Source organism: Chenopodium album, chromosome 14 (assembly GCF_948465745.1).
Source record: "Chenopodium album chromosome 14, dcCheAlbu1.1, whole genome shotgun sequence".
Classification (NCBI taxonomy): domain Eukaryota; kingdom Viridiplantae; phylum Streptophyta; class Magnoliopsida; order Caryophyllales; family Amaranthaceae; genus Chenopodium; species Chenopodium album.
The window spans coordinates 9,281,455-9,305,523 of record NC_137847.1 but is presented as its reverse complement, the minus strand read 5'-3'; the positions used below and the strand labels follow the sequence as shown (position 1 = coordinate 9,305,523).

Sequence of the window (24,069 nt, the reverse complement as noted above, 5' to 3'; positions counted from 1 at the left end):
CCCCAACCTAGCCCTCCCCCCTCCCTCCACTGCCCAACCCCCCAATTCACCGAAAAACACTAGCCTCCTAACCCAGCCCCCCTCTGCCAGCCCCCTAGTTTACTGGAAAACACCACACTCTCTCAATTTTTAATGCACACGACCTTCCCCTTCTTTTCCCTCCCCAATTTCCGGCCCCCCTACTACGTTTCTCCTTCCCCAAAACCACCTCCTCGAAACCTTAACCCATCGGAAATGCCTTTATGTAGAGGGGAGGGGCTCGAAATCGGCGAAGATAAAGGGAGGGGGTCGAAATTTGCTAAGGGAAAGGGAAGGGGGCTGACATCGGGAACAAAGAAGGGAAGGGGATGATATCGGGATAGGGGAATGGAGGGGCGCTGGAAAAGGGTCGGGAAGGGGAGGTGGTGTCAGAAACGGTGTTAGGAAGGGGTGGGGGTGCCGGAAATGGGTTGGGAAGGGGAGCAAGGTGTCGAAAATGGGTCGGGAAGGGGAGGGGGTTCCGGAAACTAGGAAGGGGGCCGGTGGTTTCAGGTGGGGGTGGTGGATGCCGGTGAAAGGGGGTAAGCAGGGGGTAGGGGTGAAACAAACTCAATTTAAAACCGAACCAAACCGAAAATCAAACCGAATAACAAATATGGTTCGGTTTTTTTCGAAAGTGGTTTGGTTTCGGTTTTGAAAAAAATTATATTTCGGTTTCGGTTCGAGAAAGTGAAAAATTGAAAAAACCGAACCAAACCTAAATTTAGGCCCAAACTCAAAAAATACCCTAGCCCATTTCGAACACCATCAACGGTTTTCATGTCTAATTCAACCATAAAAACACTAGATCTAGAGTTTTCATGGTCGAATTTGACCTTTAAAACCCAAAATTGACGTTTTTTGGTGGAATGTGAGGACGTGAGGTATGTTCTCTTTTTCTTTCGTTTAATTTGGTTTAAGTTTTTTTTTCTACTTTATTTTTATGGTGGTTTGTGATTGAATTGTGGTGGTGGTAGGTAGTTTTGGCCTTTTGGGTCGATCTAGGGTTAGGGCTTGGGTGGAAGGGATGAAGGGTGGTGAAATAAGGTGGGTTGTGGTGGGTGTGCCAGTGCGGAACTGCGGATGTAGGTTAGGGGTGTGGTTTTGTTTGATTCAGTTTTGATTGGTGTGGTTTGGTTCCGTTTTTTTTTTTTTTTTTTTTTTTTGCTAAATTTGATGTTTATGTTGGTTGATAGGAAAATTCGGTGCGGTTTGATTTTTTTTTTAGAAAACCGAAATTTAGGTGGTTTGGTTTGGTTCGGTTTCAAAGCTAAAGTGGTGCGGTGTGGTTTCCAAAATCAAGAAACCGAAATATGGTGGTTCGGTTTGGGCAAAAAACTAAACCGAAAACCGAACTTTCACCCCTACCAGGAGGGTTATTTATTTTTTATTTATTTTATTTTAGGTTTTTTTAAAATAAAAAAAAAATCGACCAATCAGACTAGGACACGTGTACAAGGGTTACCTGTAAATAGTTTACCTGTTTTTTGTTTCATTTTTGGCAAATGCATGTGAAAGGTGGTGTTATTATGGAATAATCAAAAGGTCGTGGTATTATTGGAAGATCGCCCAAAGGTGGTGTTATTCCGGGCAAATTTTCCAAAAATTTAAAAGGTTTTTCCAACAAAAAGGTTGCTTTAAAAGTTGTTTCCTGAGAAAATTTCCTAATATTTATATTGTAAATATATCTTTAGGTTTATGGTTATGTTAGTATATCTGTTAGGAAGATTATTTCCTATCTTATGAGCGTAGGTTTTGTATAAATACACTACCTATTGATGAATAATAAAGAAGCCATTCTATTCTCTCTTTCCCCAAATTTGTGACCTTTCATTCTTGGATTTAATTCCAGTTTAGTCCAGTCTAGTTTATTTAAATTAAGTCTTATTCATTTAAAAAGTCTTATTCAATTCCATTTTTCACTATAGTGTAGTTTAGTTCATTTCAATCTAGTTCAATAGAAAAAAAAAATAGAGCCTCAAATGTTATAATATAGTTTAGAGATCGTATTTGGAAACCACTTACCATTCTGATCCAATTTTTAAATAGAGCATGACTTGCTTTTGTAGAAAGATTTACACCAGGTTTGTTTAAGGAAAATAAATATGGAGTAATAGAGTATTTATGTTCACACTACAAATACCAAATTACCTCAGGGATACTTAAGTTTTAGATTATGTCCCCAATAATCATATAGACACTTTTTGTAGGGAATATTTCAAGCATTAACCCTAAGCTTGAACCCCACTGTGATCATACACTTAAGCATGGTGGCGTCCAAAGGGAAGGAAGCTAGAGCAAAAGAGTCGCCAACAAGTTTTAGGAACTTGTAAACCGTTCACAGGGTGAAGGTTACACCCCTTAACGATCAATGAGATCGTCAACTCCAATAGGTTTGGAACCAAGAGTGGTGTTCGGGGATGAAGGTACAAATCCAACCTAAAAGAGATTGAACCTGCCCTAAATAGGCCTCTACTTTATTCTTCTCGTATTATGTGCGCTTTCTGACTAACATGCAATCAATAAGTTAACCCTAAACTTGTTTATCTATGTTGGTTGAATTTAATGCACAAGCAAATCTATTATTGGCGATCACTTGAATTATAATCATATTAGCCCTAAACAAGATTATTAATTATCTTATTAAGCGTGATTACAAGTACAAATTCTCTTTAAACATGCATAAAAGGCGTGATCAAGCAATAACAAATAATATATATCAAGAAACATAATAATCATCATAATAATAACCATAACAATTATAATCATGTTAATAATAAAGCTTAAATATAATAGCAAGATCCTAGGCATGATACTAACAAGATTAATAACAAATCCTAGCATGTCACTAAGCATTAAAGATCAAAGCTTTAAACCTAACATGGTACTAACATGATATTAGAAAAGAGGAAGCACCCTAAACATGATAATAGAAAGCAATAATAACATCCTAACATGATACTAGGAATTAAACAAATTTAAACATGCTTTCTACAAGAATAGAGCAATAAGATTACATACTTTGATGCCTCGTACCTCTTTCTAATAACAAAATACACACGTTAGTAACTTCAAGGAAAAGTATAAAATAAACAATTAAATTAAATAAAGATTAAAAAGAGATTAGGGACCAAACCCTCAGAAATTATAACCTTTCACGTCTAGGGCGAAGGCAACTTCGAACTTAGCTAGGTGTGTCTAGATCTCGTGAATGCGGAATTTTGCAAGAGGGAAGGTTTAGAAAAAGAATAGAGAGAGAAAGCTTCTAGCTTTAGAGAGAAAAAGAGATTGTGAATTGATGATTGATGATTGTAGATGAAAAAAACGGAGGTTCAGGACCCTATTTATAAGAAAACAGTCCGGAAATAGGTAGAATTTGATAAGGAATAAAATTCCACTCTGTCGCTGCAAAACCGACCTCGTTGCTTGGCGACAAGCTCTGTCGCGTGGCGACAAGGCTTGTCGCGTGGCGACAGGCCTGTCGTTTGGCGACAGGGTCTGTCGCGTGGCGACACGCCTGTCGTTTGGCGACAGCCTGGATTCCTACGCACTTTCAAACACGGAGTCCACTTATCAATCAAAATCAATTTGTAAAGTCCGTATGAAAACTGAAATCGTATTTTTCATAAAATAATATTTTATTCCAAATAAAACTTATCAAAAGATAATTATTAATTCTAATCTATTAGGATTAAAGAGAACTTTCTAGAGAATTCTAGAAGACTATAATTAATTCTAATAACTTTAGATTTAACAATTAACATTGGGCCCACCCCTAGATCATCGGGCCGCATGTAAAGATCAATCGGGCCCAGTTGAGTATTTTGGCCATAACTTTCTCATTATTCATCAGAATTGGGCTTATAATATATCGTTGGAAAGCTCTTTGCAAGCCCCATCCAACTATAATATTATTGGACCCTTGTCGTGGACCAAACTAAACTGGATTGACTGTTTTCATAAAATAGAGTTGTTTTTCGAAAACAGAAAGAAAGAATTTTTAATAAAAACCAACCGCAACACTTTACCTTTCACACTTTCACCTCGTTCGATAATCATTCGACGCAAAAGGTATTCATCACTGGGTTTAGTTTTGGGGAGAGACATTTGGGTGTCTACCCTTTTGTATTTTTATTTATCTTTCTTTTTTTACAATACCAAAACAATTGTACAAAGCATATGTTATTGATCATAATAAAATAAGAATTAAGATGCATACAATCATGCAATTCAACAATTTGCTGCAAAACATGTAATAGAGAGATATATGGTACAACCAATACATCAAGGGCCATAAATACCCTTTATTTATTATCACACTAAACTTAAAATAATTATATTGGACATTGAAATCAATTGGGAGCTTAGAATATAGGATTAGCTTAAGATAGATGGAAATTAAGTTGTGCCAAAAATTTGCTTCATTCGCATAACTTCCTTATGACTTAAAAGTGTGATTTTTTGGGCAATATCAGCAGGTAAATTCCCAGCAAATAAAGCGGTAGGAGTGAGTTGTATTGCTGGGTTAGCACCATTCAAACTAACAAAGGCAGTTGCCGGAGTTTTGCCAACGTTGATTTGGAAGTGAAGCATGGCTTGTGGAAACACCATTACATCACCAACCTCTAATCTTTTGTAGTAAGCAATATTGTTTGTATCAATAAATCCTGCAATAATTGAACCTTTTACCAAAATAAGAACTTCAGAGGTACGATGGGAATGTACTGGGATCACTCCTCCTACACCAAAGTCTAACCTAGCCATAGATATGCCTAAACCATTAAAGGCTGGGAACTTATCTGAAAATACTGATGTTACATTGTTCCCGAAAATATTATTGGGAGTTTTTTCACCACGAAAACCTGTGAAAACAAAATCATCAGTTGTGACTTTAGCAGGATCTTTACAAGCATATCCTTGAGGCCCTCTAGGAAGGCTAGGGTCACCGACACAAAAGTCGAGCTCTATGGCATGTGACAGGGAGGCTAAGAGACAAAAGATGATGAAAACTGAAAGGTTGTTCATTGCGTACAAAATATGTACGTAGTTGAGATGGTTGATATTTTTTTATTTTTTATTTTTTTAAGGAGACGGTTGATAAATAAGATAGATTTTGTATTGTAGAATAATTGTATTTTCGTTGCGGCAATTGACACCCATTATATAGTAGGATTTTGCTGGGCTAGCAAGAAGATAATATAACTCTCTTTCTAATTGATTTTAGACTTGTTTACCAATTCAGAAAGAAGAAATATTTTACATCGGCCGCCGGCATAACCGATTCAACCTGGACTAAATGCATGAGACAAGACTATTTTTGCGTGTAGTATTCACGTAGTCATCAATTTGTCTATTTTTGTGTGTACTACATGAAAGCCCGTGCGACAGTGACGTATCCAGGAATTCGAAGTGTGGGTTGGGAATCTTAAAAAAAACGATGATCATATATTAATTAAATATTGAATACATAAGTTTAAATTTTTTGTTACAAATGGATGGATTACACAATTAAATTTTTTTTTTTTCGAGTTTTCATACTTTGAAAGCGTGGTAATACATTACTAATTCTATAAATCTATAATTCTATTGCAAAAAATCAATATCACCCATAAAACAAAAATCCCAAGTGCCCAATAAACACAAATTTGACAATGTAAACTTCTAATTGTCAAATAAAAGACCAAGTAAAAATTTAAAATTCTAAAATTCTACAATTCAATTTGTCAACAATTCAAGTATTCAACATTATATCAAAACCAATTAAACAAATCAGTAATTAATCTAATTATCACTAATTTAAAAAAAATTAAACAAACAAATAAAGATTTAAGAATTAAGAGGAGTAGAGGAATATGAACTCACAAAGAACGGAAGAACTCGAAAAAAAAAAAAACAAAAAATGAGGGCGGCTGGAACGAACCCAGGATTTAAGAGGACCCTTGTTGCTCTAATGGTCACTCCCTTACCAATGCACCAGACTTACACATATGATTAAAACTTATAATTTTTTTTTCAAAAAAAATCTGTGGTTCAATGAACCCTCTTGAACCCCCCTAGATCCGCCCCTGCCGTGTGATACACGATCGTTTATACATTTAATATTTATGAAAGGATAATTTATAATTAATAAATAAATTATAAATAAATAAATTCACTATTAGTTGTTTGACATAAAAAAAAATCACTATTTGTTGTTTTTTACATTTTAAATTAAATTCTCAAATTTCATTAGTTAATTTTGCTTATGTAAAGATTGAATTTTTAACGATTTAAAAGGATTATTTTCTTAAATATATCCTATAATATTTTATTAACTTGCTATTGTGAGTTAGAAAAAGATAATTATTACTTCCTCCGTATTTTTTAGTTGTCACCGTTTGACTTTTACACTATTCACACAACACGCTTTGACTTGCTTTTATGGTTTATAGATACGATAAAACATATTCATGTGTGATCTTGTTTGAATCATTTTAATGTATATTTTATTAATATCTACTTTTTATAATTTTACAAGGTTGATAGTTAGAGATATTAATCGTAAAAAACATGTGTTGACAAGCGTGATAATAGAATGGTGTCAACTAAAAAAAACAGAGGAAGTATTTTATAGTATTTTGTACTAAAAAAACTAAAAAATCTCACAATTTATGATTTTTGTATACGTTAAGTGGGGATTGATTTTTTTAATTGGTCAAAATAATACTAATAATTTTGTACAATTATATATATAAAAAATCTCACAATTTATGATCGTTGGCACATAAAATTAAAATAAAATCATCTCCAATCTTATTCGTTTATTTTCCTTATATTATGGGGATTGATTTTTTAAATTCCAAAATAAAATGTGAATCTCTTCTTTTATTGGTTGATAACTTGATATAATGTCTTAATTCATATGCCCATGTCATGCACTTTTTTTATTGTAATTTTTTTAATCTATTGATCTATACATTAAAAAAAAAAAAAAAAATCCTGATCTAGGCTATAAAGATTTTTTGTAATTAAATTATCAGTTTCTACATTATATTTGTCGAATATCTGGATGAAGTCTCTATATCAGAAGATAAATTTCTCTGTTTTTTTTTTAAAATAATTTGAATTCTCGATCACATTTTTTGTTTTTTAAACTACGTGTCAATTGAATATAAATTCTTAAATCTCATGTATAAAATAAATTCTTAAATCTCATGTATACTAAATTAAGCCCATGTGATGTATATGTCTCTATTAATAATTTAAATTTAGTATTTAATCATAATAACAAATATTAATACAAAGTACTACTAATTTTTTTTTTAAACCTACACAATTAAAATTAACACATATATAAACACTACATATTTTGTAAATTTTTTCGTTTAAACAACAAAATAAACCAATTCTTAAAGAAAAAATAGAAAGAAAATAAATTGTGTTAACTTTTTTCAAATTGTATACATGATGAAAATGATGATGACCCTTCACCATCCATTAACATTTATTATTGACTTGATCACCGTTCATCACATTCAAGAATATCGAGATGTTGAGGTTATAAAATATGTTTCTTGCCTACAAAATTTATACGTTTATTTGTGTGAGACATAGATGAGTTTATATAGGATTGAAAAAATTCTAAATTTAAAGTGGTGATAAAATTTTATCATTAGATATGATAAACTTAATATAATAAATTTGTTAATGTAGTATTTAATCTTTTAATGGGATAAATGATAAATGATGAGTGGATGGGTTTTTTTTCCCTCAAATCTCATTCGTCGCTTTTGCTTAAGTGGCAAATGAATTTTTTAAATCTAAAATTAAATACAAATCTAATTTTTAATTGGTCAAAATAATACCTTTTTTTATGTGGCGCGCCGAATGCTCTTAAAAAATGCCTACGTTATTTACTAGTTTTGTGCCCTTGGCGATGCCCAAGTTGTTTTTTTAGTTTTAGGATAAACCTTTTGGCTTGAATGTTAAATACGATCATATAATCATTTTTTTATAGTGCAGAATATTTAAACATGCTACATCACATTGCAGCAACCTCACCAAATCAAACATTGCACCACCATCACTTTGCCCCTAACACCGTAAATCGGTCCTCCACCCCAACACCACCTCGGAAACCATCTCCTCCCTTCCCACACCACTAATACCAGCCCTCCCTCCCTTGCCCCAATCCAGAAATCGACCCCTTCCCTTCCCCCAACTTCGAAATCGGTGCTAATGAGTCAAGGACTAAGATTTGGGGCTTGCTAGGTTGCGGTGGGTGTAGGTTTAAGGGATGGGGAAGGGAGCAGAAATTGGTGGCCGGCGTCGGAAATTAGGGTTGGAAATTGGGCTCGCTGACTGGGGAGGCCATGGCCATTGGCGGTGGTCTGGCAGGCTTGGTGTTTTGAGTTTTTTTATTTCTTTTATAAGAAAAAAGTTGTTAACTTTTTAACATTTTTGAACCAATAAAATAGTGACACGTGGCAATTCTGATTTTTTACAAAAAAAATTAACTTCCCTTCCGATTACCGGTAATTAGGATTGAGGAAAGAAAATACATGTGAAAGTTGGAATTATTGCAAAATAATCAATAGTTGGGATTATTTAAAATAAATTGGGTAAATTGGGATTATTAAAGTGTATTTTTTCAATATAATATATGTTTTTTTTTCTTTTTCATTTTATTTTATTTTATTTTGTTTTGTTTTATTTTTTTGGTTGTTGCATGTGAGCCGATCTCAATCATAACCATTAGGCCAAGACTTCAATTATATTATATATAATAGTGTGTTTTAATTAATGATGTCAATTTTTTTTTTTCTTAGTTGCACGCATCGGATAGCAAGCTAAGCCAACTTTGGTCACTTACCTTTTGTTCTTGGATTTAATTCCTGTTTAGATCAGTCTGATTTATTTAAATGAAGTCTTGTTCAATTACATTCTTCATTATAATATACTTGTAGTTTATTAGTTCATTTCAATCTAGTTCAAGAGAAAAAAAAAATGAAAAAAAAATAGAGCCTTATATATATGTTATAGATACAGTTTAGAGATCATATTTGGAAACCATTTACCAATCATATAGCTCTTAGATTCTTTGGCAAAGATTGACACAATATAACTAGAGCAATTATATGCAATTTAATCTACTGTGATTTTGTATATATATCGGTCAAAATGATTGATGATAAATTAGATCAGTAAGATCAAAGATGTTACACGTTTTTCATTGTGAGCCACTACTTGTGTTTGCTAGGAAACCATAAAGGTCCATTGTACAGACATCATTTTAGTAATCATTATTTTATAAAGTAAATTGATCCAGTTTTTGTCTTCTTTATTTTTAGGTGGGATGCTTTTCAGACCAAGATTACTGTAGAAGAGATTGATGAGGCTAAGAAGCTGATTGATTATCAACGCGACAAATGGCAATTAACAGGGCCTTTTTTTTTTTTTCTTTTTTCTTTTGCAAAATTGACCTCAACAACATGAATTATAGATTGGGCCGGGGTGTATGGAACAACACAATCTAAAGCGGGTGTGCACATAGTATAGTAGCACAACCTATCATTGGAAAGGTTCAGGTCCTCTAGGAAGGCTAGAATCCCCAACACAAAAGTCGAGTTCTATGGCTTGTGAGACAAAGGCTAAGAGATAAAAAGATGGAGAAGGCTGAAAGATTGTTCGTTGTTTAAGCTTTAATTAGGTGGTACAAATGGTCAATAAAAGATGTAATTACTAAGAGATAGGATTTTGTAGTAGATGGGTTGGTTCACTTGGTTGTATTTTCTTTGTGGCAAACAAATGACAACCTTTATGTAGAATTTTTGCGAGTTTGCATCCTTACGTTGTAGCTCTCTTAATTAAGTATACTTAAGACTTGTTCAATCACATGAGATGACATCGTTTACCAACTAAATTGTTGTAGTACGCGGCGTTAAAAGAAATTAGTTTCATCAAAATATCAAATCACTAATTCTATTGAATTTATATTCCGTTGTTTGTGAATAGAGTTTGCTTAGAAAATAAATTGTCTACTACCTCTATTGAATTTATCCATTTACCTCTTCTAATCATCTTTTTCTTAAATTCCACGCTGAAGAGGTGTGTTGCCAAAAAATAATAATAATAATAATAATAATAATAATAATAATAATAATAATAATAATAAAGGAAGTACTAAGCTAAGGCCTTGTTTCCTAAAAAAAAAAAGTTAAGGCCTTGTTTTTTTTTTTTTTTTTTGAACTTCTCTAAGAACTTGATTTTAGAAATTTAGAATAGTTCTTATTACTTCACTTATATATATATATATATATATATATATATATATATATATATATATATATATATATATATATATATATTGTGTGTATATATATATATACATATATATATATATGTGTATATATATATATATATATATATATATATATATATATATATATATATATATATATATATATATATATATATATATATATATATATATATATATATATATATATATATATATATCTTCTCATTTACTATTCATTTGGTTTAACTTTAACAACTTTGACCACATTATATTATAATTTATATGTAAGATAAAAAAAATGTTAAATGAAATATGTTTAGATTCGTTTAATTATGTATTTTTATAAAATCAATTTGTTGATATTTTTACAAGTATGGAGTTAAAACATATTATAGGTTAAAGTTATGCTTGTTGAAGTTTAAAGAAAGAAGAACAAAGAAAAGATAGATATAACAAAAGACTTTGAAATTACAATAATACTGATTAAGTACATCAATCCTTTAAATAGTAAATAATGCTAACTAAAAATCCTATCTTTAAGGCTAGATTTACCCACTAACAATACAAACAGAATACGTGACCCACTAACACCCATAATATACCCTTTGACTAATTCATAACAATCCACTCAACTAGACTCCTAAGATTATTCAAATATGATAAACCCACGTACACTAACAATTCTAAATAATAACTAATTTTTGAATCAATTTCCCAACATTCGTCCTTGATTCAAAAGTAAAACATAATTAATAAACCAGCTTGCTGCTACCTTCAACGACTTGCGACAATGGACCTCGACTTGAACTCGACACTTTAACAATCTCGAAACGAACACTTAACCTCAAACTCGATTTTAGAAGAGCCTGCAATCTTCCTCTTTAATTTTCACATCTTGCTAGACGTTATAATTTGTGATGCACATCTCATCACCTACACATAATTTATTAATATACATATTATTACCAACATGATATTCTCGGAACACTTTTCTCCGCACAACCAAACCTCGACATTTTTTGTTAACGCACTTCTTATCAACTACTCGATCTTGTTGATGAACATATATTTTCATCTATTTACATTCAATGGAGCATATCTGTTTTAGGATAACAAACACGTAGTATCTTTGTTCATAATACAAATATCCATCCAATAATTTACCCTTACTTTTAACATTGTATTCTTTAAATCATGTTTGTAATCATATGGACAATTTTATATTTTTATTTCACTATTGTTTCTCCACTACCAAAACAATTGTACGAAGTACAATGTTATTGATCATGAGAAAATAAGAATTTAGAAGCATACAATCATGAAATTCAACAAATTGCTACAAAACATGTTACAGACAGAAATATGCTACAATAATACAAGGGGCATATTTACCTTTATTTATTATCACACTAAACTTAAAAATAATTATATTGGACATTTAATCAATCGGGAGCTTAGAATATAGGATTAGCTTAAGATAGACGAATATTAAGCTGTGCCGAATGTTCGTTTCATCTGCATAACTTCCTTACGACTCAAAAGTGTGATTTTTTGGGCAATATCAGCAGGTAAATTCCCAGCAAATAAAGCGGTAGGAGTGAGTTGTAGTGCTGGGTTTGCACCATTCAAACTAACAAAGGCAGTAGCTGGAGTTTTCCCCACGTTGATTTGGAAGTGAAGCATAGCTTGTGGAAATACCATGACATCACCAACCTCTAATCTTTTATAGTATGCGGTGTTGGTGGTATCAATAAATCCAGCAATGATTGAACCTTTTACCAAAATAAGAACTTCTGACGTACGATGGGAGTGTACTGGGATCACTCCCCCTACAGCAAAGTCTAATCTAGCCATAGATATGCCCAAACCATTAAAGGCTGGGAACACATCTGAAAATGCTAATGTCACATTGTTCCCAAAAACATTATTGGGAGTTTTTTCACCACGAAAACCTGTGTAAACAAAATCATCAGCAGTGACTTTAGCCGGGTCTTTGCAGGCATATCCTTGAGGCCCTCTAGGAAGACTAGGATCTCCAACACAGAAGTCGAGCTCTATGGCCTGTGACAAGGAGGCTAAGAGACAAAAGATGGTGAAAATTGAAAGATTGTTCATGGTGTAAGATAGAAATAGGCACGTAGGAGAGATGGTGCAGTGGATAAATCAAGTAGGATTTGTATTGTAGAATAATTGTATTTTCTTTGCGGCAATTGACACCCTTTATATAGAATTTTGCAGAGCTAGCAAGAAGATAATATAACTCTCTTTCTAAATGATTAAGACTTGTTTACAAATTGAGAAATGAGATATTTTTTAGATCCGCCGTCGGTATTACCGATTCAAATCTTCAATAATTTTTGGGTATGATTTTATTGACTCAATGATAGAATTTTTAACATTATACTCTATTGAATTTATGTGTACGAGTATTTATGATTCTAGAGAGGATATTGAATGTATTTCGTTGATTTTTGAATAAAGTTTATTTAATTACTTAGAATATTAAGTTTCAAACTGTGGTTTAAATAACATATATATGTAAACTTTCAATTTTCGTTGACAATTTTATTTAATGGCCAAAAATTTTCTTTGGCACTTAGTTATTTCTTGTATTGATCGTATGTGCTTAAATTATATATTTGTAGTACAGTTTTTGCGTGGGGCTTGCCTTACCTCGATTTTCAAATCAAAGATAGTTTATTTTTTGTATTATGGAAATTTAATATCTCCTCACAACCTTGACTAAATGCATGAGACTAGACTATTTTTATGTAGTATTCACGTAGTCGTCAACTTGTCATATAAAGTTCAATATAAACGTATTGATTCTAAGGATAGCACATTTGTTGTGTTGTATATGGACGAAAAACTCCTTAGGAATTGACTTATACTTTATATATTAGAGATAATATGATTAATATCCCATCAAGAATATTTTTGTCCAGTCTATAACATTTAATTGCTCGGGTTTATTATGAATTCATAAACGAAATATGTTTCTCAATAGAAAAATTTGTTAATTAATGCATCTTTTTTCCACTGTTTATTGATATAACTGCTATTTCAAGTGATTTTGCTTGTGATATTATAATTTTCACCTTTTTATAAACGAATTTTGTTTATCAAGAACAGAAACAATGACTCCCTTGACAATTATTTGGTAGTAATCAATTATTGTAATAAGAAAAAATTGGGTTACTGGTTGGGTGGAGGGATGGGTAGCGATAAGCACCGGCTAGGAAGGTTGTAGGTTCGATTGGCTAAGGTAGAGGCTGGGTGGAGGTTCACCGACAAGAGCAGGGTAGGGCTGGTTGGGGTTCGTGAGGAGGGTTGATGGGGTTCGCAAGAGGGTGGGGATTTGCGCGGGTCAGGATTCAGGATTGTGCATTTGGGTTGGAGGTGGGGCTAGGAGGGGTCGTCGTTAATGTTTGGTTTTGGGTTGGCGAGTTGGGTGGGGGTTGGGTCGGCGGATTGGATGGGGTTTCGTGGGAAAGGTTGATTAGGTCAGGGGCAATATAGGGGTTTCGTGACTCATGAGCAAGGTAGGAGTTGGTGGGGTTTGTTGGCTAGGAGTGACTAGGTGGGATTTTATATATATTTGCCGACAGGTATGGGACTAGGCGAGGTTCGCCGGGAAAGGTGGGTTGGTGGGGTTTGCCGGCGGAGGTTAGGGTCCAGCAATTGGGGATGACTATGTTTTTCCTTTATTTATTTATTTATTAGGAATTTTTTTTTGTTTTTATTATTCAGAATTTTTTAAATTTTTTTTATTTTTATTGTAAAGTGGTTAGATCGATTAGTTAATTGTGTTAGTAAGGTTTTAACAAGGATTTAATTAAAAAAAATTTAAAAAAAATATTTAAAACAAATATCACCACTAACATTTTGACACGTGACACATTAACTGATTATATATAACCCATGCAACAGGTCATGACTTTATATTGGAAGAGCGACCATAAAGTTTTGCTATTTTTGAATTAATTATAGTTAAACTTAATATTGGAAGACCGCCCAAAGTTCAACTTATTGCAGTTAATTTTTCCAAAAATTTAAAATTATTGTTAGATGGTTGAACAATTTCAGAAATTTCTACTTTCAATCACTTTAGCAGAAAAAAGTTGAAGTAAAAAGGTTTTGAAAATTTTGATTTCTGATTATTTCGTTTATTGGATGATATATTAATTGTTTTGATAATATGATTAATTATTTATCAGATATTATTAATAATCATGGATGATAGTATTTTTTTTTTATATATATATTTGAATAGGCTTGATGATATAACGCGTTGTTTGGATATCGATGATATGATTAATTGGTTAGGTATTATCATTTATTGTTTGGATGATATATAATTAATTGTATGGATAATATCATTTATTATTTGGATGATATATAATTAATTATATGGATGATATCATTCATTGTTTCAATGATATCATCCATTGGTTAGATGATATTGATTATTGACTTTTATGTCACTTTTAAGGGTTTTATTTATAGGCTTGTTTTTAGGTTTAGTTTCTAACAGTCTCCCTAGTTTTAGGCCTTATTTATCTCACTTTCTTATTTTCTTTATTTAATCTTTATTTTGAGTATTTTCAAAAATTTTATTTTGATTTCGTAGTTTTAAATAATAATTTCTCACTTCTCTCGTTTTCATGTTTATTTTAGTTTACCATTTTACTGTAATTCGTTTTATTTTATCTTATTTTACTGTTTAGGCAGTCGTTCAAGGTTCGTGGTTCAAGTTTTGAGGTCCGGAATTGAGCTAAGGCAACAAATAACTCATTGCCTATGTAATGCCCTGTTTCCCTACCTTATACTCCACCACACCAAATTTCTATCCTACACCAACCCACGCAAACCCAACTCCCCTACCTCACAAAGCTCAACTACCCTGTTGCAACTCCCAATAGTAGCGAACATCATCGCCCACAACCACCATTCCAGCCGCGAATAGAACAGCCCATAACCCGCAGCCGCAAGCTTCAATTTAGCCCCGATTCGATTTGAATTCAGAGCGAGTGCTCCCTCTTTAGACGCAGTTACTCCTCCAAGGTTCAATTTCATTGATTTGAGGCAGAATGTATGGAGCCGACGCTTCGATTTGTTGTGCGATCACTCCGATTTTCCATTAAAATTTACGTGATTTGCTCGTGTATGCTTAAGGTTTTTTAATCCTATGGCTGCGGTTTCATGCTGCTTGATAATGATGATGCTGATTAATGGTGAAGCTAATGGTTGATGATGATTGAATGATGAGAAATGAATCAGAGCAACCACGAAAGGAGAAGAAGGGGGGAGCCCCAGTTGATCTTGAGGCGTTTATCTAATGGGTCAATGGGATTACAGTAAACATATTGCATTGGGAATCGTGTCAAAGTATTTAAAAAATAGGAAAACTATAGGAAAATTTGTGAGGAATGTCCTTTTAAGGAAAGATTTTTCAATGGCTACAATAAAATTGTAGCCATTGTAATTATTTTCAATCTAGACCCTTTATTTACAAAAATCAATCTTGTCCATTCAGTCAATTGACTTTAAAAATTATTTAAATATAAAATAAAGCAAGAAAAAAAAAAAACTGATTGTTACAATCGAATCTCCATTGTTATTGAAGTTTCAGCGCAGTGTTCAAATTGAGGATACTAGTATGCACTATGCAGACATGCAGTCATAAGTCTAAATGTTGATTGTTGTGTTATTAATAATTAACATAGGAATATCTAAGATCTACTATTTTTCCATCAAAATTAGTAAATAAACCATCATCTTCCTGAAGTATATAAAGACAAAACCATAAACTAACACAAATAAAGATGGAATATTATCAAAGAAGGTATTATATGATCTTTCATTCACTTACACTAGTCACTAATTCTAACTCTTTTCTAATAGAATTAAGAATTATATTAGATGGCTAATTAATGGCTAATGCCATTAAACGTTTCATACAAACAGAGAATCTACCAATAAGGCTAGGAAAGACGAACTCCGCGCAAAATAGTCTTAAACAGAAATTGCAAGTTCTACAAACTGCATTAAAAACAGAGTATCTCGCTAAGGAAGATGATCTAAATTTTGATGCAACTGAGGGAAGATGATCTGTATTTTTTTAAAATTTTATTTTATTACTAATAGAATTGTATAATCAAATAAATGAATGGCCATGATTTAATATTGCATATCAATGGTGCATATTTAAAAGTTACAATGGCTACAAAATTATTGTAACCATTGCAAAACTGTCCCCTTTTAAGTAGTCGACTTTGTGAGAAATGTCCTTTTATAAAAAAAAAGGTAGTACAAAAGGTCCTTATATCTCATTTGGGTTGTGTGGAGGGTCTGTTGACCAAACTCCGGCGTTGACTAAAATTTTCCGGCTTAAGTTACCTTTTTATTTCTTTTTTTTTTTTCCTTTTCCCTTCATTTCCCCCTTTTCCCCCAAATGAAACCCTAATTTCAGACCCAAAGTAATCACAAATCTTGAATTCTATCTTATCCTTCAAATTGGGGGAAATCGAGGGAAGAAGAGGGAAAAGGAAAAAAAAAAGGTAACTTAAGTTGTTACTTGCTATACATGTGATTTTTTTTGGCAGAAAAATTTTAGTCAACGTCGGAGTTTGGTCAACGAACCCTCCACACAACCCAATTGAGATATAGAGACCTTTTGTACTACCTTTTTTTTTTTAATATATATATATAAAAGGGTCATCCTCACAAGGTCGACCACTTAAAAGGAACTTCCTGCAAATTTTCCGAAAAAATAATTTATTTTTGGAAAAATGTAAATTAATAATCTCACCTTTACTATTTCCGCTCAAACAATCCCACCTCTTAAAAATCTGGAAATAATCCCACCTTTAACCCTCATTTGCTCAAAATAGTCCCTTTTACCTATAACTTGTTTAACAGGTAAAATATTTTTATTTTTAAAATTTTTTTCTTTAATCTCTCTCCTCCCACCTCACTACCCTCTTTCATGGTAACCCAACATAACCACCACCTAATCTCCACCCCCACCACCCACTAGCCCACCACTAACCCCAACCATCTTTCTCTCTCCTTTTCTTGCCACTGCACTTCCTCTCGATCTCACCACCGCCAACCACCTCCTCAATACCACCACAACAACCGCTAAACCACCCACTTACTCTCTTTCTCCACCGCCAACACACCTATAAACCTCCCTCGCTTGATTTGGACCCCACCCAAAAGCCCGAACTCGAATAAAAGAGGGTTCAAGCCTCCCTCACACGATTTGGACCAGGCAATGTCATAGATTTCATCGGCGGTGTCAAAGAAAGGCAAGTTCGAAGTCGGGGGTAGGAGATATGGTGGGGAAAAGGTTGAGGATATAGGGCCGACCATTGTCAAGGATAGCAAGTTTTGGGTGGTGGCTACCACCAAGTGGTATTCGTAAAAGGGGTTGAGTTTGGGTTTTGATTACCAAAATGGGGGCTAGCCTGGTTCAGATGGGATCGGGAAGGGGAAAGGGGATTTTTTTTTTTAGTTATTTTTTTTTTTGTTTTTGTCTAAAGACTAATCAGAAGGTGACACGTAGCTGGTCACCTTCTAAGTAGGTAACTAATTTCACAAATCAGTTAAAGGACTGTTTTGAGAAGATGGGGGTTAAAGGTGAGATTATGTTGAGCAGAAATAGCAAAGATGGGATTATTAGTTTTCATTTTTCCTTTTTTTTTATTTATTTTTTTTATGAGCTTTATAATTAAATGGATGATGTTAACCCCTTCATCCATCTTATTCCTCCCCAATTCACACTGGTATGCCATTGAAGGACCCAAAACTTTCCTTCACCTCCTACCTTCTTCTTCTTCTTCATCCTCGATCACCCACCTTTCACCGACATACCGACCACCATTTATGGCGGCTTCACCGCCAAACTAAATGAAAACCCTAAAGAAAAAGGGAGAAAATAAGGCTACAGTCAACCCCAAAGGGTAGGGGTGACATTTTCCTCTATTGAAGCTTCTCTGAGCTTAAATTTCTGTAATAGCTAGAAGTTTCTGAAATTCTTAGTGAAGCTGTCGAAGTTAATTTCCATCAATAACGGCTTTCCTCAAGCTTAACGATGTTAATTATTGAAATTACAAACTTATCCATACTTAAATATGCGAATGGACAATTATAGCCTTAGATAAACGCTACAAGCTTATCAACGTGATAAACTTGTATTTACTCGAGAAGAACCAGGGGGTCGGTTTGGGGATTTAAATGTAGGGGGTTTTGTTTCTTTTTAATTTGTTTTATTTTTCTTTTTATTTCCTTTTTCTTTCTTTCTTATTCTACTTAATTTTCCTTTCTCTTTTTTTAATTAAGCTTGTAATATAAATACCCATTAAGGTTAATACTCTATGAACTTTCATTACCCTAGATTATATGAGAATTAGATAGCCGCCTCTCTTTTATTTTATCTCTCTTAGTTGTAGGAGTAGTTTTAGGGTTCTTAGTTTTTAAAGAGAGAAAGTGAGAAAGATCAAAGAAAGATTGGAGCTTTTGAAGATTGTTTGATGACAAAAGCAATTGGAAGAAAGATTCGTCAATTATTTAGCATTTCTCACCTTCTCTCCTCTTATTTATTGCTCTTATTTACTTGTTTCATTAATTTAATCTTTGTTTTTAGCTTATTAATTACTTGTTAATCTTTGCTTATTTCTTGTTTATTTGTCCTTAATGCTTAGTTTAGTTGCTTTTTTTAGCTAGATTCTTCTTCTATTTTATTATGCTTGTTTTGGGGTTTTTTGTACGTACCCGAGAGGAGGGTGTGTACGTCCCGCGGGAGACAGATCCATAATGCAACACTCGAACGTCCTGGTCACTTGCAAAACAACGAACCTCCGTTGTGCCAGAGGTTCGCCTCCGATGATCAAGTTAGTGACCGGAAAGGTATTTTAGAGAGAGAAAGTATAGAGAAGGGAGAGTAATTTTGGGAGTCATTGCCCTTGGAGGATATTGATTGTATCCCAACTGATGTAAATGATCAGTATGTATAATGTATTGGGACATGTGCCTTTTAGGTTATTTAACCTAAGTAGATTGGCTTCCCACCGTTTTACGGTTTCTAGGGTTATGGGCTTAAAGCCCATTTTTACCCTTCTATCATTGAGTGACATGTATCATGCTCTAATTGGCTCATTGAGCGTTGAGCTTACAGACACGTGTCGCTGTGGCATTGGTCCACACATCAAGGGTATTTTTACCTTAAACAATGCTAGGCTAGGTTTTTAATCTAAGGAAGGGGATGAGAGAATGTTGATGATATTAATTGATTAATTGTGTTTAGATTGTGATTGAGGTTTACTTTGTGAATATGGATGATGACTTCATTGCTTAGGGTTTATCTAGCTAATTGCCCATTTGATTCTTATCATGCTCTTAATCAATTGCGCGGCAGTGAGTTAATTTAGGGTATAATTTCATCCACGTTGAGGCTAGTTTAATTGCACGGTAGTGAATAAATTTACCCGAGTTAATTAGCATGTTTGGTTGTGCAAAAGTAAGTTAATTATGTTAATTTCTCCTATAAGATCATGATAATTTATGCTCATTCAGTTATTTGAATTCACCAATATGCCTCGATTCCCTTATCCCTCGTGCTTTTATCACTTGATTTTATTCGTCTTGTGTTATCTAACCATCTCTCCAAATTTCACATCCGACCTAATTGTTTAATTAACGCAAATTTGTACCCTTAGTCCTTGTGGTTTGACTCCGAAACTTGCCCCTAAACTCGTTTAAAGGTTAGTTTAATTTAGGAATTAGAAATACTATTTGATAAGGTGGAGATAGTAAACGACCTATATTTCAACCTATTATCAGATATCATCAATTATTTTTAATAAGCTGGATGATATCATCTATTGTGCCTATGATATTATCCATTGCCTTGATGATATCATTAATAAGCTGAAAGATATCCATTATTCTTTCTATTATATCTTCTATAAGCTAAATGATATAATCAAAAGGCTGAATGATATAATCTATCGTGTCTATGATATCATCTATTGTTTGATGTGGATAATATCCTTTATTGGTTATATTATATCATCTACAAGAAGCTAGATGATGATATCATCTATTGGTTATATAATATCATCTATAAGCTAGATGATATCATTTTAAGCTAGATGATATCATCTATATATATAGATTGGATGCTATCATTTTAAGCTAGATGATATCATCTATATATATAGATTGGATGCTATCATTTATCGTGTCTATAATATCATCTATTTCCTAGATTATATCATCTATAGGTTGGATGATATCATCTATTGGTTATATAATATCATCAATAACATGAAATTGTTGTTTTGAGTCTTGCCTCATGAAGATATTGGTGAGACAAACCTCAAACAAAAGTTTCTCTTAAAGTATATGCTAGTATACTGTAGTCTCAAATCTAATACTTGATTGTTGTATTTGTGTTATACTCCGTACTTTATAACGTTAATTCAACATAGTTGTATCATAGGTCTTTGATGCTTTCCATTAAGGTCCTATTTGACAGAGTAGTGATAGAGGATAACTTTTAGCGGTCGAGTAGCGGGTAGCTGTTAAGGTAACAAGTAGTTGTTAATTAATAGTGGGTAAAGGTTGGCTGTCAAAGTAACGGTTGATAGTATGAGTGTTTGACAAAAGTAGAAGTTGCAATACTAAAATATATCAAAATTCATATATATATTTTGTTTAAATAGTAAAAAAATTTGTCAAACGCTATCCACTACTTCTAAACACTACTATTTTTAACGTTTGAGAAAAGCTACTAAAACGCTACGTCTTTCGCTAACTGCTGCTCGAACCACTACCTTGCCAAACACTCTCATATTTTTTTCTAGTAGTGTTTTGATTAGTGAAAATTCTAACCGATACCTCAAACGCTACCACTAAACATGGACTAAAACTACAAAGTGTAAAATAATGAATCATAGCTAAACAATATAAAAAGGAAGAATGAAGGTATCAATCTGTCTTTCACCTAATTTATATTTTATTTTATTTTATTTTATTTTATTTTATTTTTAATACAAGTGTTTTTTTTTTCTATACCAAAGATATTACTTGTTTTTTGGATTAAAATCTAATACTATTGTAATGTTTTTTATTGACAGGTAGAAGAATAATATTATTAATAAATAGCCAAACGGAGGTAGTAATAACATTTTATGCTTCACAAATAATACCCCAAAATTGCAACTAATATATAATGGAGGTAGTAAAAAAGATGTGTAAATCACAGATTTAGAGAAAATAACATAGCTTTTACAATCAAATCATAACTATTTTGCATATCGGGTATAGCTCACACTTCACTGTTTCAAACTTGACGCGAGCAATAATTTTTGATATCTTTGCATCTTTCCAAGTAGAGACCTTTGCAATCTGCCCTGATGTTTTGATTGTAGAGTTGATGGCGAACCCTAAACCATATGAATCCAAATCACCTTCTCAATTATTATTAACACCCGACCCTAAAAATAAAAATTCTCATTCATAGATGAGAATAATTAAAGTCCCAAAAAATTGAGAAAAACCCAAAAAAATTAGGACAGACTCTCACAAACAGAGAGAACAAACAAAGCAAAACAAATCAAATAACAAAAAAGCAAATTAAATTAAAGAAAAACGGTCAAGAAAATTAAAACCCTAATGAGAGGAGAAAGAAGAAAGAGAAGAAAGAAAAGATATTGGTAGAATAAATATTTTATTTTATTTTATTTATTTATTTATTTTTTTAATTTTATCATGACTAGTATTATGTATTCGAATAAATTATAGCCTTGTTATTCAGATTCAAGAATTACAAGGGCTACAAAACTATTCTAGCCATTAATTGTGCGACTATATTATAGGACGACGGAAGTAATAATACGTAGTAGCAAATGAGCAAGGGGTTTTTTAAAATTTTATTATTTAGAAACTTAACATACATCATTAAATTGTCAACAATCAGTTTTATCATCTTTATTAGAAAATTTAGGCATGAAAATAAATAGAAGCAAAGATGATATAGTGTTACAACACAATAAGACCCTTTTTGGTTGAAGGGAATTGGATGGAAAAGTAAAGAAAGAAAAGGGTTTTAATCATATTTCCATGTTTGGTTGAATTGATAACATGAAAATTCAAAAGGAAAAGAAGGGAAGTGCGAGGAAAAATCCATTACAAATTTATAGCTTTCCTTTCCTCCTAAAATTTGAGGAATTCGACTAGAAAGATTAAAAAAAAAAATATCCTTTATAAATTTTCTTTCTCTTCCCTTCATTTCCTTTCATTAACCAAATATTGGAAAATAAAAACACATTCTTTTCCCTTCTATTCCATTCCTTTCTCTTCTTTTCCTTTACTAATATTAAACCAAACAAACCCTAAATGTATGACGACGTAAGTATGGACCATTAAGCTGATGTGCCAAACATTCTCTTCATCCGCTTTACTTCCCTATGACTCAAGAGTGTGATTTGCTCGGCAGCCTTGGCTAAGTGACAAGGTCAATTTCCAGCAAACAAGGAGGTGGTTGTTCCTAGTAAACCCAGGCCAGGAAGTAAAGAATATACATTTTGTACTTCGTATATGTTGTTAAAATATTTTCTTCTCTAATTGAAATAGATTTTATTGCCAAAAATAATAAAAATGGAGGAAAAAAAAAGAATGATTATACATAGCTATTGGCTAAAAATACTATTATGATAATATAGTACCTTAATATGAAAAGAAACTACTATATTTATTGAGGTTTGACCAAAAGAAAAGTCAAAAAAAGAAAGGAAAAAAAAGCGAGAAAATATTTAATCAGGAGGTGACACGTGTCATTTTAGATTCGCCTTTAGTATATAGTTGTTATAGATTTATTTGAATAGATATATTTGTATAAATATATAGCTATAGGTAATCTATTGCAGATGATGAATAATAAAAATTTTCCACCTCTTTTAAATTTTCAAAGAAAGAATTTATTGGAGCATGCATAACTAGTTATTGGCTCAGGCGACGCCCCTATTACTATAAATTTGTGAGTTTGATACAAAAATAAATTTAAAAGGTTAGTGTCCAACAATATTTATAAGTGAATTAAAATATAATAATAAATTTAAGATTAATGGGTATTAGTTTTTTCACTTTACTTTATAATATTACCTTTTGCCAAAAAAAAATAAAAAAAAATAGTAAATATTATGTAGTAATTTGTATAATTGCTTAATTGATATTGAATCTAGATTGTTAGCATCCAAAATATCAACAACCATTAGTGTGTGATTAATGTAAATTCAGTATCTGGTTAGTGATTTAATATTTTAATAATATTATAGATAAGAATTCACTAATTTGGTGGAATTATGGGCTTTGCATTAAAGTTCCCCAACTCTTTTCCTTCTCTTTCTCTTTCTATGTTCTTTCCCTACGAACAAGCTCAATGCTTAGCTTGAATGGAGTTTGGTCATCTTCAACCTCTGTTATCAACGCAGGGCCCATCAAAAAAGGGGGCCTTGAGCCGTCTCTCAGGCTGCTCCCTCTTATAGTCGGCTATATTGTACACTATTATATAGGAATCAAACTAAACATTTATGATACATAATGACTTAATAATATGAAAATGCGGTATTGGAAATTAGTGATTGAACAAAGTTTATGCCAAATACGTAGTGTGTAATTAGAGAGCATTAGTGTTATTATCCAAGGAAATGATGAGCATTGAAGGAAAGGGGGAATTTATTGACGAAAAGTATGTATCATTATTC

The 24,069-nt window shown here is 32.5% G+C and overlaps 2 protein-coding genes across 2 annotated transcripts; both read right to left on the bottom strand.

Moving 5' to 3' along the window:
- Positions 1 to 4,416: 4,416 nt before the first annotated feature.
- Positions 4,417 to 5,043, bottom strand: LOC145577741 (auxin-binding protein ABP19a-like). Its single transcript, XM_081635197.1, has one exon. It carries the CDS (start codon positions 5,041 to 5,043, stop codon positions 4,417 to 4,419), a length of 627 nt encoding a protein of 208 aa, XP_081491323.1.
- Positions 5,044 to 11,682: 6,639 nt separating this feature from the next.
- On the bottom strand, positions 11,683 to 12,418 carry LOC145578837 (germin-like protein subfamily 3 member 3). The gene has a single exon (XM_081636137.1). It carries the CDS (start codon positions 12,410 to 12,412, stop codon positions 11,786 to 11,788), a length of 627 nt encoding a protein of 208 aa, XP_081492263.1. The 5' UTR covers positions 12,413 to 12,418; the 3' UTR covers positions 11,683 to 11,785.
- Positions 12,419 to 24,069: the final 11,651 nt, after the last annotated feature.